General features: G+C 40.4%; 1 protein-coding gene across 5 annotated transcripts in view; it reads left to right on the top strand.

The window, feature by feature from the left end:
• arhgap36 (Rho GTPase activating protein 36) overlaps window positions 1-15,505 on the top strand; it is a 48,308-nt gene extending 32,803 nt beyond the window's left edge. For all 5 annotated transcript variants that reach the window (XM_015351270.2, XM_015351269.2, XM_015351268.2 and 2 more), the window contains 9 exons: window positions 920-1,176; window positions 4,364-4,559; window positions 5,960-6,015; window positions 6,970-7,120; window positions 7,873-8,021; window positions 8,610-8,786; window positions 12,075-12,163; window positions 13,084-13,277; window positions 14,210-15,505. In XM_015351270.2, the coding sequence (XP_015206756.2) occupies window positions 920-1,176; window positions 4,364-4,559; window positions 5,960-6,015; window positions 6,970-7,120; window positions 7,873-8,021; window positions 8,610-8,786; window positions 12,075-12,163; window positions 13,084-13,277; window positions 14,210-14,682 (1,742 nt within the window). In that variant the 3' untranslated portion in view covers window positions 14,683-15,505. The remainder of the gene's footprint in view (window positions 1-919; window positions 1,177-4,363; window positions 4,560-5,959; window positions 6,016-6,969; window positions 7,121-7,872; window positions 8,022-8,609; window positions 8,787-12,074; window positions 12,164-13,083; window positions 13,278-14,209) is intronic.
• The last annotated feature ends 2,158 nt before the right edge of the window (window positions 15,506-17,663 follow it).

The raw sequence follows: 17,663 nt of genomic DNA, 5'->3' as shown, positions 1-17,663 counted from the left end.
CTCCATGTTAGGAATGTCTTTAGGCACTAGAGATAGCAAAGCTTGGATGACAATAAGACCTCCACTTTAAGGAGCTTAGACAGGCCACATGGGGACACTCAAGTATACTGAGTATGGATTACTGTAAGACTACAGCATTGGATTCAAGTTTTCACAGGTGGAAAACTTTTAAAGCAGAGAACATGATGCATCATTACTAAACAGTCGGAGCCGAATCATCTCTCTCTGTATAATCATTTATATAGAAGCCAACAGCCATATCACCCTGCAACTCACAACTGGCAGCTCCACTGAAGCTCAGCAGGTGTGAGCCTGGTCAGTACCTGGATGGGAGACCTCCTGGGGTCTAAGGTTGCTGCAGGAGCCAGCGTTAGTGGAGCCAGCAGGGTGTGTTCACCCTGTGGTCTATGTGGGTCCTAATGCCCCAGTATAGTGATGGGGACACTACTGTAAAAAGGCTCCATCCTTCAAATGAGACGTAAAACCGAGGTTCTGACTCTCTGTGGTCATTAAAAATCCCAGGGCGTTTCTCGAAAAGAGTAAGAGTGTAATCCCGGTGTCCAATCATGGCCTCCTAATAATCCCCATATATGAACTGGCTTCATCACTCTGTTCTCCTCCCCACTGATAGCTGATGTGTGGTGAGTGTTCTGGTGCACTATGGCTGCCGTCGCATCATCCAGGTGGGGCTGCGCATTGGTGGTGGTGGAGGGGAGTCCCCATTACCTGTAAAGCGATTTGAGTGGAGTGTCCAGAAAAGCGCTATATAAGTGTAAGGAATTATTATTAATTCTTATATACCAGATGAATCTGATGGACTTCATGGCTGCCTCTCGTTTGGGAATTGTCCTATGTTTCCTGTTTTGTGGCCTGCACTTGTCGGGATGTGATTATGCCCAGGCACTTTCCTTCTTTGCAGAGACTGCTCCCAAGGCGTTTGGGATCCCGCTAGCTCAAGTCATAGCGAATGACCGCGCCCACAAACAGAGGCAGGGTGCCCTGAAGGAGAGCAGGAGGGACTGCCTGGACCTGGAGGCCAGCGTGCTGCGCTTCCGTGCCGAGAAGAATAACCAGTCCTTCTGCAGCCCCGACTCAGCCCCCAGCCCTTCCCAGGAGCTCAGCTGCAAGCCTCTCTCCCCCATGTTCTTGGACAACACCTCCAGAGTGCATCGCCGGGTAAGCTTTCTCCCCATGCAGCTTGCAGCAACAGTATGCATGTCTCCAAGACTGTGCCACACATCTCTATACTTAACGCTGATCCCCTCTTCCACTCGATCCTGGGTCTATCTGTTAACATAGCCCTGAATACACACTGCAGCTATTTCAGACTATCACATATTAGGCACATTGATTGACATCTGCCTTCATTAGCAGCACGTAGACACCTGAAATGGGGCTCCTACAGAGGAGTACACACCTTACAGCTTGTAGATCACAGGTTCAAATTCAGTCTGTCCCCCCGCAGATGACAGGAGCACCCAATTTTTGGTCCTAACATAACAGAGCACAGGAAGGTTTGAGTAGGGTAACAGCCGCAAGGGGCTCCTCAGTTCAGCCTGAAGCAGAGAGCCCTGAGACTCACTGGACACCTTCAGGATTGGCAGATGTTCATTGATCGCTCTGCTTCACATTGGAACAGGATTGTTATCCACTTTAAATTTGACATTCAAAGCAGAATATCTTTGCCCGGAGTGGCCCAGCCAATGAAAGCTCTTGCTCGGAGAGCAGGATTAGCTCTGTTGTCCTGTTGTCAGTTGTTCAAGCCTGGGCTTGAACAACTTGCTGTGTGTCACAAGAGGCTGGTGAGTGAAAGCCAGAGTTCTCTTACCTTGCCACACAAGACCAGAATCAGGTACCCCTTGAGAAACTGTGAATGTGCAGTGACATCAGTGAAAGATCTTCACTTTTTAACTTAATGCTAACTGTCCTGTGAGGCACTGTGAGACTTACAGTATGTGTCAGCTGGCAAGAACCTCTATTAGATAGGTGTGTTGGAGAAGTGTGTGTGACATATGGGCTATAGTGGTATACTGAAGTGGTGCAGGAGTAAGAGGGTTAAATTAAACAATGTGGTACATGTGTTACTTGCCAGAGAAATAATGAAGAAAGACTGTGAGACAGATAATGGAAGCAAGCATTCTTTGGTACAAAAAAAGCACCCAGGACTGAGAAGGTCAGAGCTCAGGTCCAAATGACCAAAAATGGGCCTCATTCTCTTACTACCTTAAAACAAATATTTTAGCACAAATTGAGTTAAACAAGTAAGGTATCTAAGCCACCACAAATGTTGTAATTCTGTAGTTGGTGTACTGTGGGAGCTTCTATGTGTCATACATCTTTAAGGAATAGAGGCAGTTTGCTAGATTGTAACCTTTACAATTGACGTTTGGGAGATGAAAGCTGATTAATCTGCCTGTACAACCGTTGCAGTGAGGAAAGCTGGAGATTTTCTGTGTTTTTGTTGTTATTTTTTAGATGAATTATATTCACTGTATGTATGCTCAATACACTGAGTATTTTCCCCACTCAAAATACCTTACTAATGACCAGCGATTTCAGTTAGGATGGTTAAGAAAATGGAAACTAAGTGGTGATTTCAAGTTTTGAAACAAACAGAAACAGTATAACAAATGGCCGAATGTGAAGCCATTGCTCTATGAACAAGAGTTTACTAGATGAATACTGTCTGCCAAATCATATTTTGTTGCTCTGCAAGTGGTGAGGTTAATAAGCCTTTTTTATTGAAGACTTTGGAAGAATAAATAAAGCAATGCAACCCTGGCTGACCTAATGCCTGACATTGCTTCAGGGGAAAACATTTGAGTGTTCTTCTAATACAATTTGTGGCAGCTGAAAGGAAAGCATTTTTCAAATCGTTTTGCAAATCATTACATGTACTCAAATGAATAAAACACAATCACTGATATTTAGGATAAATAAAATAAGCTGCAGCTAAAATAAGATGCATTCATGTTAACATTTTGTACTGTGTTGGAAAATGGTCTGCAAAGCTCATTGATGCTCCTTGTCGTAGTAAGTCTATTTGTATGAGTGGCATTGGGTTTGATACAGTTCGTATTCAAATACTGCACGTTGTTTTTTTAAAAGAAATGTTTAAGAAATAATATAACCTTTTTACTAGTTCAGTTTTTCAGCACGTTTGGAAAACCGATGAGCAAACAGCACATCTTTAGCAAAGTTCTGGAGACCGCAGCAGCCTGTCGCTAAATTTGTGCCAAGCGCAGACATCGGCCTCAGAAATATATCTCACATTGCGTCATTTCACCTTTGGAAAATCCGAGATATATTTAAATATAGGGATAAATCTCATTGTCTCTGGTGATACATTATTCCCAGACAAATTCCAAGAAAAAGAAAAAAAAGTTTCAATGTTTGGCAGTGAAACATTGGTTATTTGGTTCAGGGTGGGTTTGTCAAAGTCTGCATTAATACCGCCTTGCTATAAAAGGAAGCACCAAATTAACGAAATTATACAGCGTCACAGTGTCTTGTCTTTAGCCATACTTTTGCAGGCAAATATTGACCAAAAACCATTAAAAAAATACTCCTTAAGTGAAAGTACTACCCAACATTTGGGGTTCTTATATTTTCCAACCTATCAGTTTTCTACACAAATTGAACAGCGAATGAAGCAAGGCAGTCTGATTAAGAGATAAATGCACATCCACAGAAATGCAGAACAAATGTCCTAGTCTTTGTCAGCATTATTAGAGATTAAACAAACTTATTATATAAGTTTGTTATATAATAATATACTTATTATATTATTATAAGTTATTATTGGAGATTAAGCAAAAAAAGTCTGCAAAAGAAGACTTCTTTTAAAAACTGAAAACTCAGCAATTTAATAATTGCATTGCATGTCAGAGACACAGGGCCTGGCTTAGAAAAGGTTCTTATGTGATAATGTGCACCTTATCCATAGGCTTATCATTGGATAAGACTCGTCTTATCATATAAGAGATTTTGCAAACAAGACCCAGTTTCTGTTATACCACAAGTCTGATGAATAGCGGAACTATTTCTTATTTTTTAATCTTATTTATTAACATTAGTATTATTAGCCCTGTCTACATTGTCTATGTCAGTGTCTTGTCTGTATTTGCACTGTGGACCAGGAGGAAAGATATTTCGTTCCACTGTATGCTTGTATATGGCTGGAATGACAAATGAACTTGAACTTGATGGTAATAAACACTCACAAGAAACCAAGTGGAAACAGTCCTAGATTACCACCAGCCGTGTGGACACGTGAGATGCATGACAGTGTGAAAGATGCAGTAGTTTAAGTGGCTTGAACTAGGCTAAGATGTGTCACACTCCTAATCCCTGTCCGTTTCAGGGAGGGCTGTCTGTGGATTCCATTTCCGACCTGGTGGACAGCCAATCGCGGCTGCTGGAGGCTCTCCAGCTGTCCCACCCTAACGAGCTTGAAAGCAAGAAGGTGACAGGGCGGGCAAATAAACTAAGCATCAATCCCATCTACAGGCAGGTGCCGAAATTAGTGGACTGCTGCTGTGAACACATTGAGACCTACGGTGAGTCTGCCCAACGGATGGAGAACTGATGGATTGGAGAACCGGGATGTTTCTGAACACACTTGTAGAGGCCATGTCTGGATTTTATTTCCACAAAAAAAAAAATCAGCACAACCATTTTGATTAATAGCCTGGCTGAAATTAAGTGGCAGCCATTAGATATATGAAGATCAGAAATGTCTCTACACATAGATATTATTCATAAAAATGTACAGTTCAGAAAAGAGTGTGGTACATGAAACACAATGCAAGAAGTAGGACAAGTTTCACTGAGAATCCAGACACAAATTAAGCAAGTGCCAAACTACAGTAAGCACACTGCGGATTTACAGGTCCCATAATCAGAGAAATGTGAGGAACTTGTAAAATAGTGATACCCCAAAACCATAGTCCCTCAAATACAAAGTCAACGATGCACAAAAAGCAGAGAAATGTTCTTCCTGGTTGTTATCAGTACAGTACATCATAGAGCAGTTTTATGGAGGCATTCTGACATCAGCATACTAATCCATTTCTTTTTAATCTTGAGAGAATAAGGACAATTGCAATTGCAATTGAATACAGTGCAATAAAAGTTCATGCAGAGCTTATCTTTTGGTGGACTAGATAGGCATCTTAGGCATCTAAAACATTGAATAACTGTTTAAAAAAACTTACTTGTCTTTTACAACCATATAAAACAGATTAATATAAACTAAAAAATGCTGTTGCCTTTCAATGCTATTGACTTAATAATATGCAGTACAAGTTAAATTACTAGTGAGACTATTCACTTTTTTGTCTGTAGCTTTCACACATTTGCTTTTGGAGATAGTTTTGAGCTGTATTATTTTTCAGCAGAAATAGTTGGTTTAAATTAAGTTTAAATGAAAAAAAAGTTTTGTTTTAAATTGAAATATACAATTACTGTATATAGAAGAAACAAGAAACCTATTGTAAATGTTGTTCTTTCAGCCTGGGCTTTGGATATGAAAGTTATTTTAAGAACAAGGCATAAGATATATATATATAAGTATATGCACTCTTGATCTAAGAAAACATCTGACAATAATTTTCTTTCGTCTTACAGTCGTCTATTTCTGCGTAATTGAAATTGTGAAAACGTGAAAGAAATTCCTTTTTCATAGTGCACCACAAAGCAAAAATCCTAATCTAAATGTTTTTTAATTTTTTTTCAGGGAACGTAAGTGCCAGTTTTTAACCTCAAGTCAGGAGGAGTTCACTGTATCACAGATCACTTTTCTTGTGCTAAATTTTTGAGTCAATTAGTTTCACAGAAATTGATGTCCAAAATGGTTTTTAATGACAATAACCTCAAACCTTCCTCAAAAACAGTAAGGACCTGTAACAGATTGTTTGCCTTTCATCCTTGTCTAATGCTTTGGTTCATTTTCCTTCAGGTTTACAAACAGTTGGGATTTTTCGTGTTGGGAGCTCGAAGAAAAGGGTCAGAGAGGTATTTTCATTTATTTTTTTTACCCGTTTCGGAATTTTCTAATGACATCTTCAAATGTCTTCACTCGTCGCACTCCTTTTCCAAATGGACACCTCCTCTTCAGAATAAATTGTGTGAGCTATATCTTTCATGCCACTGTAAAATTGTTTTTTATAACTGCTAAACATATACATCTTTCAGCATTTTCTATGTCAGATTATTTCATAAAACTCCAATTTCAGTATCATATGAAAACTTCACTTGCTTAATCTATGCTAGAATCAAGATAATATAAGGTAGGAATTGTATATGAATTATTAATGTATTTGGCTGATACTTTTATCCAAAGAAACTTGCAGTTGTCCACCTGGACATTTCAATGTGCAACCTGAGTGAAGCTCCTGGCATAAGGTTAAAACAGCAGAGTCTCCACACAGATTCACCCAGAGTCCTGATGGCTCCTCAACACTGCTGTTTTAGGAAGAGTATTAAACCTAATACAGACTCTTTTGGTGCTGTGCTCATTGCAATACACCATTTAGGGCATTCACTTCTTATCTGTACTGTTTTCTTTCCTGTAAGCAGTTCTTAGTCTAAATACATGCCTTTAAGTATCTACCACCTGCAGTTTGCAAATTATAATTATTAAAAGGCTTCTGAAAATATAAATATGCCATTTCAAATGCTCTATGTGTGTCTGTTACTGTAGTTTCTTGAAACTCACATATGAATTATGCTGGATCTACTTCTCCTTTAACCATCAATATTGAAGTCAGATTTATGTTCTATATGATATGATATCTATATGATTTTGTCATATTAGCAATTGTGGATAAAGTGCATTATTTGCGAATAAGACCTACTTGCCCCTTGAGAAGCTTCTAATTGTAACTGCAGTGGATATGTGTTCCGTCTTTTTCTGTAACTACTGTTTCAAAGTAACTGCCCTAAGACCGCTCCCTCGTGTCTGAGCAGCTGCGGGAGGAGTTTGATCTGGGCAACGACGTGATTCTGGATGATGAGCACAGCGTCCACGACGTGGCTGCCTTGCTGAAGGAGTTCCTGAGACACATGCCCGACCCCCTGTTGCCTCGGGAACTGTATCCCGCCTTCCTCCACGCCAACAGTACGAGAAAATACCGGGGCCGATGCTCAGAGTCTTTTCCTTAGAGTGACTGTCCTGTAGCTACCAGGACACTTTGCAGTTTTGCTAAATTGATATCTGCAGCTTGGAATTTTTAGTCTTTAGTCTTTTTATGAACACCAAAAATCAATCAGATTTTTAATATTTTAATAATTCATATAATATAGTGCGTCCATGTTGTTGTTTTGAAGCTAATGCTACCTACGGTGTAATTTACAGCTGCTATTTGTTTCCAGTGAGTATCGCTACTACAACAGTAATGTACACTGAGATAAAGTCAGTAATATTTTGTGTCATCGATGGCTGGAGTACTGAACAGCTGACCTTAGCAAAGTCATTAAGAAATGGTATTGATTAATACCATTGTAGCAAAGAAGCAATGTTTGAATTTTAGGGTGTTTTACAGATAATGGCCAGTCTTAGCAACAGGACTGTCATCTTTCTTTTTTTTTTACGCTTCTGTCAATAAATGTTAAAATGATTAAGATCTGTTTTCCCCCATCTGTTCGATTACTGCTGTTCTCTTTCCCATTCACTTTATACTTATATGTTCTGTATGTTTGGTTGAGATGCTCCTGGATCTCTTAGCTGTAGTAAAACTCCGAGAGGTTTGCACACCTCACTGGGGCCCAGGAGCTGTGTGTGGCTGACAGTAGGCTCCTGCATGATGAATATCCAGCAGCACTGAGAGCAGCTGACCTGCTCGACCTGACTGCACCTTATTTGTGTTGAAGCCCTGAAGGGAGACGAGCAGCTGGAAATCCTGCAGCAGCTGATCTACCTGTTGCCCCCGTGTAACTGCGACACCTTGCAGCGGCTCCTGCAGCTCCTACACACCGTCCAGAGCTACGCGGAGGACACCGTCGGCCCTGACGGAGAGCTGGTGAGCCTTCCTGCGCCCCATCCCCCAGACAATGGGACAATGGGAGTTCTGGGAGAATGACCGCAGTCACTCGTGCCAAAAGTGAAACACAAGAGCAAACATCTTCCTTCTAACACTTACAAACACTTCAGGCAAATAATAAGAAGGGGCTAATCGGCTCATTCCTGAAAGTGAGATTTTTCTCTCTACATTGAAATATTCCAGCAGAAATGCCAGCTTTGATAGTGGTACCACAGATATTGGATCTTGCACTTCATACCATGAGGGAAAAATGCTGAAAACCTCGCTTTAAGAAATCAAGCCTCGTGGCTTCATCGGCTCTCTGATACCAGAGGGCACGCTAATGATTTCCAAACAAATGATACCATAAATATTGTGTGTTGTCCACAATGTTTCTTTGACATCCGCTTATCGCACTTGCAAACGGCAGGATAATTGGAAGTAAACCAGAAAATCGAACTCAACAGGAAGCCCACCTTACATTTAAAATGTCCTTAGATTTTGGGGTAGATTGTTATTTGAAAGCATTGCTGAGGTCAGAGTCACAGGAGGAACTCCCAGTTAACTGGTCCCATCCATTGATTTCAGGTTCCTGGGAATAAGATGACAGCCACTAACCTGGCAGTCATTTTTGGACCCAACCTCCTCCAGAGGGAGAAGGCTGCTGAAAAGGACCATAGCCTCCAGATGGTGGACATAGAGGACAGTGCCACCATCATCACCATCACCCTCAGGCTGATAGAAAGCTACAGAACCTTGTTTACTGTAAGATGTCGGTCATATTCTTTTATCTCTGACTTTCAATACTTCATTCACTTCATGCCGGGATTGTTACTGCTAACCCAAAATCCCAGGACTCTTTAGAAAAGAAATGGTTTGAAAATCTGAAAGGTTACATGTGAGAGGAAGTAATTTGGCCTATAGTATATAGCCCATTTGGTAGTTAGTAATTAATTGATCCAAGGATGTCACAGAGGTAATTCTCTGTATCTGTATCTAGGTAGAAAAGAGATTATTTGAGGCAGGAATTGGTTATTAAATAAAAAACAGAGGGTTATTTGTGGTGACGTTGTTTTTGAAGTACCTCAGAGCTCTGTGCTAGGGCCTCTTCTTAATTATATCAATGGCCAAGATTCTGTTATAGTAAACTAGTCAAATTTGCTGATGAGACCAAATTAAGACAATAAGCAAATATTGCCAAAGCAGCAAATGAAATCCAGAAATATTTAAATAAAAGTAAATAATTAATCTTTTATGGGAAACTTTATCAAAAGGCCTCTTATACAGTTGGTTGTACAGTTGAATTCTCTAGTTCAGTTCTTTTACTATTTCAAGTACTTTACATGTGAAAGAAAGCAGACTTATATAAATTCTATTGTCCAGACTGTAAACTGGTTAAGTTTTCTCACTCTTTTGTGGATGGGCTTCCCATTAGCAATTCTCCAGTCCCTGGATACTATCCCTATCTTAAGGAACTGTTGGAAGAGTAATAATTAGTAATACTCTTGTTGTTGTTATTGAGAATTATGTAGAATACTTTAAAGGTGAGGATTATGGATGGACACAGTATTAACAGCATCAGCAATACTGGTCTACAAAAAAGTGAAGATACAAATAAGTTTGCATTAAATCCATCTTTAAAAGCTTATGAACGAACGTTTTGTTTAATGGAAAAACTAACCCAATCTGGGTCTTATTGAAGTGGAAATCTTTTCAGGTTAAGGATTGTTCAAGGATCGGGTTACCATGAAAGTTTTATGTTTGACTTATTTTGGTATTAGATTTGTGAGTGGCTTTCATGTAAGTTTTTCCACCCATACTTGGCAATAACGTTCAGTTGCATGGAGACATGACACTTGCAGAAATTGTTATTAATGGACAAAATGCTACTAGTATCTGCAATACTGACTTACATAAAAAGTAGAGATACCAATAAATAAGCATTCAATTCCTTTTAAAAGACTTAATAAAGTGAAAGAAGAATATGTGAAAGTATGTTTTCAGATATCTTATTTAATGGGAAAGTTAACCCTAACCAGGGTAGGAGTAGAATCTTGCCAGGTTACAGTTAACTCAAGATCAGGTAACATTTCCCATGAAAGTCTTACTTATTTTAGTGCTATAGTTTCTTTAGTTTCTTATGCTCCCTCTTGTTTTCAGTCTCTCATATCTCCTTACATCCCCTCTTGTCCTCTCCACTCCTCTGCTAGTTCCTCCTGCTTCTCGTCACTGAACACTTCTCTGGTGCAACCAGATACCATGGAGGTATTCATCAAGACCTCACAGCTCCTCGTGAGGACCCTCCTGTCCAGACTGCGCCTATAGACATTACAGTTCAGCCCTTTCTCTGCTAGAACTGCTGTACCTGCAATTGTTTCACTTGAGCTCATGGCTCTCTACGTTAAGCAGAGTTATTGCACAGTTGCTTGGTCATTCGAATAGTTGTTTTTTTTCTATGAATGCAAACTAGACTAGCATTGACAAAGATATCAACAAAATGGAATCAGTAATCATAGTTATGATCATGGAGTTCCTGGGGTTGTAGTAATCAATCGTTGAGACTGTTTCAAGAACTTCTGGCAAAAAAAAATCTCTTGAGGTGGAAGCCCCAGTATTGTTCATCATTCACTGTCACAACTTTGTTCTAAAACTTTCAAACAGATGAGGTTTTTTTTTAAATAAAAATAACTTTTATAAAAGAAAATCAGGCTGGAGAAATACTGGTGTGATGTTTGCCAGCAAAGCTGTACTAATGGAAAAATGAACCTATTAGTTTTCCACAGTTTCCAGTCATGTGAACCTGAGCACTGCATTCTCCTTTTGCTCCCTAAATCTGTCTGGCTAGAGCTATTTCCCTTCTTCATTATTTCAGCATGTGCTGACACACAGATTAAGCAAGAATGCAAGCCTGCGCCTTGCAATTAAATTCCAAATTAAAATATTTTGCGCTTTTCCAAAACCTCCCTCTTTGAGGTAAAGTTGTATTGTCCGACACTGACCGCAAAGTTTGTAATCAGGAATCATAAAGGATCCATAGTATACATGCATCTCTGCATTACCCTTCATAATGTCAAGATATTTAATGAATCCTAAATTTATGTTTTGAGAACTAACATCAAAGAGCCTGGTTCTGGAAGAGCAGGACACAGACATCTGGAATTTAAATTTAGGATCCACTTTATGGGCCAAACAGTGAAAGAGAGGGACTGTTTCTCAAATTGGAATGGTCTGGATCTGAATTGTTTGGAAGAGTGATAAAACCTTGTGTTTATGTGTTTTTCATCCCAAAGGATCCAATGCACTCATTCCTATAGCAGAGATGCATATCACCCACCACTGAGCGGTATGACAAATGCCAATCATTCTTCTCTACTTTAGCTAAGACACCAGGGTTAGTGCCTGAAAGCATGTTCTGAAAGCATTTTGTCGAGATTATACTTGGAATAATGTTTCATGTTCCTCAAAAAGGTCATATATATTATTTGAAAGTAATAATTAGTAACGAATTGCTTGTACATAGGACTTTTCATCCCCAAAAGGTTTACATGTGCTCTTTGGGATGAAAGAGCAAATCTAAAGCTTAAAAGTACAGCTCCCCCTGGGTGACACAGCCATTCTACAGAAGCAAAAAACCCCTGGACAGCAGATCAGGGGGAGGGAGTGAGAAACTGCTTTACCAGGTGAATTGAGATGAATTATCTTTAGGGAAGGCCCAGAGTGCAATTTAACCAAAATTTGGGGGTTTAGGGGTTCTCTTACAAACGGTAGTATCATGCAGTTCTTAGTGACCACGTAAACAGGATCTGTTCAATGACTTATCGGAAGGAGGGTGCAAAGGAAAGAGTGCCACCTGCTGGTTAAATTGTAGGTATGAAAAACAAAATGTTCCCCCTAAATGTATTATTGGAAAACATATTTGGATTCATCTGAGGTTCCAAAAAAGTGAGGTGAAATTTTTGTACCACAGGAAAAGATCTTAGTCACCCTGGAAGGCTGTTACAGGCTGATACAGAAAACAGCTGTTTTGTTTTAACAAACGCTGTTTTGTTACAGGTTTCTGCTGCTATGCAACAGGAGGTCCTGATGGGTCTGCTACAGACAGACCCTGATGTGATTGATTACCTCCTGCGCAGGAAACTGAGGTACGCTTTGTGTTTAGTGCCTTGCCTTCATGAAAAAACCGGCCTGCAGGAGCACAGCTGCAAAACTAACTGGTGTGAGGCTTACTTTGATCTCTTAAAAAGAGGTTTCATATATTTTCACAACGTTTTTAGAATAGCCACATTAATGTTAATCTTTGTGTTGAGAGAATTTGTTCAGTATTTTCTTTATTGTGAAGCCAAAAAATGCACATTTGATTTTCTGCTGTGAAATTGTGATCGAGGTACTTGCAACTTAAAAATTGTTGAACGGCAAAGTATGGAGTAGAAGACATTTTCTGCTCAATGAACTCAGCCTAGCCCAAGGACTGCTACGGTTACCAAGTATTGTAGAGTGGATGAGCACTGGCAGAGATGAAGAGCATGTCTTGTTTAAGGTCATGCCTGGAGATCCTTAGAGAATAAACAGAAAAAGGATTACTCATTCTGAGACCTATGGTCCAGTCACTGCTAGTGTGAGCCTGGATTATGTTACTGGCTTATTGAGACCAGGAATGCCTCAAGAATTGACTCATAACAGGCTGTGCACACCCCAGGGTTTGGGGTGCCCAATTCAGTCAGAGTTCTCCCAGCTTTTACCACAACAACGATTCCTGGGGCTCCTAACTGGTCATCAGTGCAAACTATTTAACTTGCACTGATATAGAGATGTGCGTCTCATTCAGTCCATGATAACTGTCCTCCAAGACCAGAGTATCAAAAGATGAATGGCTTCAGAATGTAGGTGTGTAAAAGGAATGTGTCTGCAGATCCTCATTCTTCCTGTGCAGTACAGGATTTATAGCAAGGAAGCACAGTTAAAGGCAAATCATGATTGAAAGTGTTTGTGTGTAAACTAAGCAAGAGTGGCAAATGTCAGTTGCAAAGACCAGCCTCTGATCATGGTTCTCCTCCTGTGACAGGGGTTTGGATGCAGCCAGCCAATCAGATTCTTCTGCAAGACACTGCTCTTCCAAGACATCCCACGATTCCACCACACTGTCAAGTGAAGATTACTCCCCCCAGGATACATCTTCTGTCATTTCGGATTTGGATGAAAGCAGCCTGAGCAACGAGGTCTTCTTCAGCTTCTTGAGTCTCAACCAGCAAAGGCAACGTAAGTGTTCAGGGAATAAGGGTCCCCTTGACATTGAGGCAAGACAGGTTAGAGGTGAGACAATGTGGTCGCCTCACCAGACACCCGCTCGTCCCGTTCTACAGAAATGCCTTTACCACAGTCACTGGAATGTGGAATGACACAGGACCAAAAAGATTCCTCTTAGAACAAAACATCACCAAAGAAAGATGTGCTTTTGTGTGCTGTCAAAGACTCTTTTAAAGGGTAACTGCGACACTAGTTTTAGATTTCAGGGTTAGAAAGCATCAGGATTGATGAGTGCATTTCAAATCACAGTAAAAGAGTAAAACCTCCAGTTTACATCACAAAATAGATTACATTTCCAGGTATGCACGGTCCCATATTCTGCGATTCAGAATGAGAACAAAACTTCGGGAAACTTGAAAGGGCCCTATTACATTGTAAACAAGCAGGCTTGTGAATACTGTACATCTCTTTTGATCCACTAGAAATCTTGCTCTCGACTTCAAGATAATTTTACCAATGAATACTACTTATTTGTTAACTCTGCATGCAGATCACATTGGAACATTTCTGCAGTGAAGTGTCAGCTGCATAACCTGTACTTATTTGCTCATACATCTCATTACATAAGTCATTACGGTGACTAGTGAGCAGAAAGGGCCATCTCACCTTGCAGTTCATGCAAACATGGTGACTTATCTACTTTCACAAAGTTCACGATTTTGTTGTTAATATGAAATTTGTCAATTTTTCCTATAACGTCAATGGATTATATTTTGTGACCGAGATTTAATGACCCATCTGAGAAATTGGGATTGCAGCTCCCCTTTAAAGAGATATATTTAATCTGATCACAATAACCATTCAATGATATGTGATGCAAAAGTGCCATGTTGTTGTGCCTCACACCGATATAGTGAAATGTGAATGTGAACCATCTCTCTTAGGCCCCTCTGAAAAGAGCCCCAGAAAACCGATGAACCAGACAAGACAGTTTCATTCGTACCACAACCTCTCCAGTCTGTCCGATTCTACCTTTGGAAGCCGGCTGGAAGACTGGGAGACGTTCGAACTCAAGAATGAGCGTCGCTTTCTCAGGCATAAGAAGCAGACCTCCCACACAACCTCCTGTCAGAGGGGGAGCCCGACTGGTAGTTCCGAGAGCCAGCCAGCATCTGATTTCGTGAGCCCCAGTGACGACGTCTGCTTTTCACCTCTCAACTACAGCCAGGTCACGAGAAACAGCACCAGCCCCAGCCCCAGGTCCCCCATCCAAATTCTCCAGCACCCCTCCCTGGGAGATAAAGTGTTCATGAAGCAAGACACTCCAAGCACGCCTGACGGAAAATCACAGGGTAGTCCCACAAGCTTCTGGGACTGTTTCACGGGAAATATCTCCGGTTCAGAAACAATTGTATGAACTCCAAGACTATTGTCTGCCAGCTCCACAGGAATAACCTGAGAGTGGCGATCTGAGTATGACATGAGGCAGCTGGGTTCACAATCCGGCAGTCTGAGGCCCTCCAACAAAACAAAACAAAACGTGGGTTCACCTGAGATTGTAGATTATCTTCCTAAATCAGGCAGCTGCTTTTGCGTTTTTCTTCCTGCAGAGTAGTCTAACAATCTGCTGCTCATGAAGCATTGGTTGGATACAATACCTGTAAGATATTGGGGATTGTGCTATTATTGGACTCCATTTTACTGAAAAAAAAATAGTAGAGATTAAAAAAAAAATGCACCAAACACTGAAGATGTACTTGTGTAAGTAGAATTCCTGAATGTTGGAATACAGAAAACCATTCCCATTTTGGAGGTCTTCTTTTCATAGTGCTCAGTATGTACTATTACTTGTTGCATCTGGACTTATTAAAACACTGCTCCCATTTTAAAGTGATGCTGGGATTTTCACTGAAGCCATTAATTAGCCAGCAGCTGTCCCTGCTTCAGTTATGGATATTAGCTGCAACTATATACTGCACTTTTGAGACTTCTGTCCAGTTCCATTTAAAGACTGTACATGAAGAAAAGCACTTAGAGGAACCATATTCTGAGATGGAAGTTCTCCAGCACAAAACCTGTGGAACTTCTTTCTCTTCGAACAATAGACTTGATTGATTAACTGCATGATTTAAGGAAGGTTTTGTTGTTGTTTTTTTTTTCATTTAACAGAGTAATGAAATAACTTTTAATATGTTTAACATGATTTGCGTTGTTTATTAAAGCAAAACGGTGGTTTTCAATGTGCAAAATGTTTTACAGTATATACAACATGATACTCATTTATGAACATGCCTCTTGTACATAATTTTAAGATGTAGGACAGGCTGGAAGATTAAGTGTTCAAGAAAGCAAGATACTGCCTTTTGCTCTCTGTGATGTGACTGCATTAATTTGTCGCAAACATTTTGCCACTCATTTGGTTTTTTTGTGCATTGTAATTAATACGCAGATCACAAGGGGGAGCTGTGCTCAAAGTACTTGAAGATTTATTTAAGATTATCATGCTGTTAAGCCCAGCATATCCCTGATGATTTCTCTCATTATTCTCACACTGTTAAACCAAAGTCTCAAACCCTAGACTTTTGCAAAGCTCTTAAGGATTTCTCCAGAACAAAATACATTTTAAAGTGGTTTATACAACTGTCCACTGGCTGCTAATACTAGGACACTCCAAGAATGGCTTTGTGCTGTTGCCCAATCGAGTCTCCCACCTCTAACAGCTATATCATATCAGTGGTTTCACTGAGCACTGCCCATAGAGAGGAACACTCTATGCCTTCTGAATGGTTATATCCGTAAGACATTAATATAGCAAAACTGAAAACAACCTATACCACAGAGGTATAACAAAGCATGGCATATGGGAGAACTGTAAAGGTATTGTGAAGATTTCCTGTAGTAGACTTGCAGATACTAGACCCAGAAAAAGCAGTAAAAACCAGCACAACTCCGTAACATTTCAGATTACTGCTTTACAAAAGCACGTCAGATACAGATGGCAATCATAGAATGGAATTTAGAATGATTCATTATGATGTTTAAATCCTTTAGGTGTGTGAGAGAGAGCACTGTGCAGCTCACAGTCGGTTACAACCAGAGAACAAGCGTAGCTCTTCTTTGAAAGCAATTCCACGTTTACTCCATGTCAACAGTGAAGGTGAGCACTCTGCTCAAATTTCTCCCCCAGTAGACAACTGTACAGCTGTAACATCCTCTGCTGCAAAACATTAACTTCCGCCTGCCAAATGTAATGAATTACAATCACAGTTTAAGTAGCCATTCAGATTCTATCATTATATTATGTGCACTACTATGGTTAGCCAGCAGCCGTATCACCCTGCAACTCACAACTCACAACTGGCAACCTACTGAAGGTAAGCAGGTGTGAGCCTGGTCAGTACCTGGATGGGAGACCTCCTTGGAAAAACTAAGGTTGCTGCTGGAAGAGGTGTTAGTGGGGCCAGCAGAGGGTGCTCACCCTGTGGTCCATGTGGGTCCTAATGCCCTACTATAGTGATGGGGGCACTATACTGTAAACAGACACCGTCCTTCGGATGAGATGTAAAACCAAAAATCAGGAAATCCTGACTCTCTGTGGTCATTAAAAATCCCAGGGTGTTTCTTGAAAAGAGTAGGGGTGTAACCCTGGCGTCCTGGCCAAATTTCCCATTTGCCCTTACCAATCATGGCCTCCTAATAATCCCCATCTATGAATTGGCTTCATTACTCTGCTCTCCTCCCCGCTGATAGCTGGTGTGTGGTGAGCGTTCTGGTGCACTATGGCTGCCGTCGCATCATCCAGGTGGATGCTGCACATTGGTGGTGGAGGAGAGTCCCCATTACCTGTAAAGCGCTTTGAGTGGAGTGTCCAGAAAAGTGCTATATAAGTGTAAGCAATTATTATTATTATTATTGTTGTTAACGATCTGACAGCAGATACCATACACTATTAGTACATTTTTTGATTCTGGTATAATAATTTCCCACTAGGGGACGCCACATACTACATAAAAGTTCAGGCTGTTTCTGCTAACTGCACACAAAAATTTCCCCTAGTGTGCTGTAGGAATCTATAAAACTGAAACTCCCACTGCTGTTATGGATTTGTATAGTATTTTATGACACATTGTTATGCAGCAAACTGGTTTCCTAGGACAGTTTTTCCAAAGGCATACTTGGAAAGTGCAATGAGTACCTGGATTTAATGAGACTAAAGTGTACATCGTGCTAGCACTGTTTATTTCAACACACTGAGTTTTTCTCAGTCCAGAATTTACAAGTCTAATAGGAAAACACACTGTACTCAGGTACAGGAAGAATGTGGTTTTTATTTGCTATCTGCATGGTGACCGGCTGATTATCAGACAGGCAGAAAATACATTGCCTTTTCACAATTAA

The sequence above is a fragment of the Lepisosteus oculatus genome, chromosome 8, assembly GCF_040954835.1.
Source record: "Lepisosteus oculatus isolate fLepOcu1 chromosome 8, fLepOcu1.hap2, whole genome shotgun sequence".
Lineage (NCBI taxonomy): Eukaryota > Metazoa > Chordata > Actinopteri > Semionotiformes > Lepisosteidae > Lepisosteus > Lepisosteus oculatus.
Note: the sequence above shows the minus strand (reverse complement) of the source record. Positions and strands in the feature narration are given on the sequence as shown.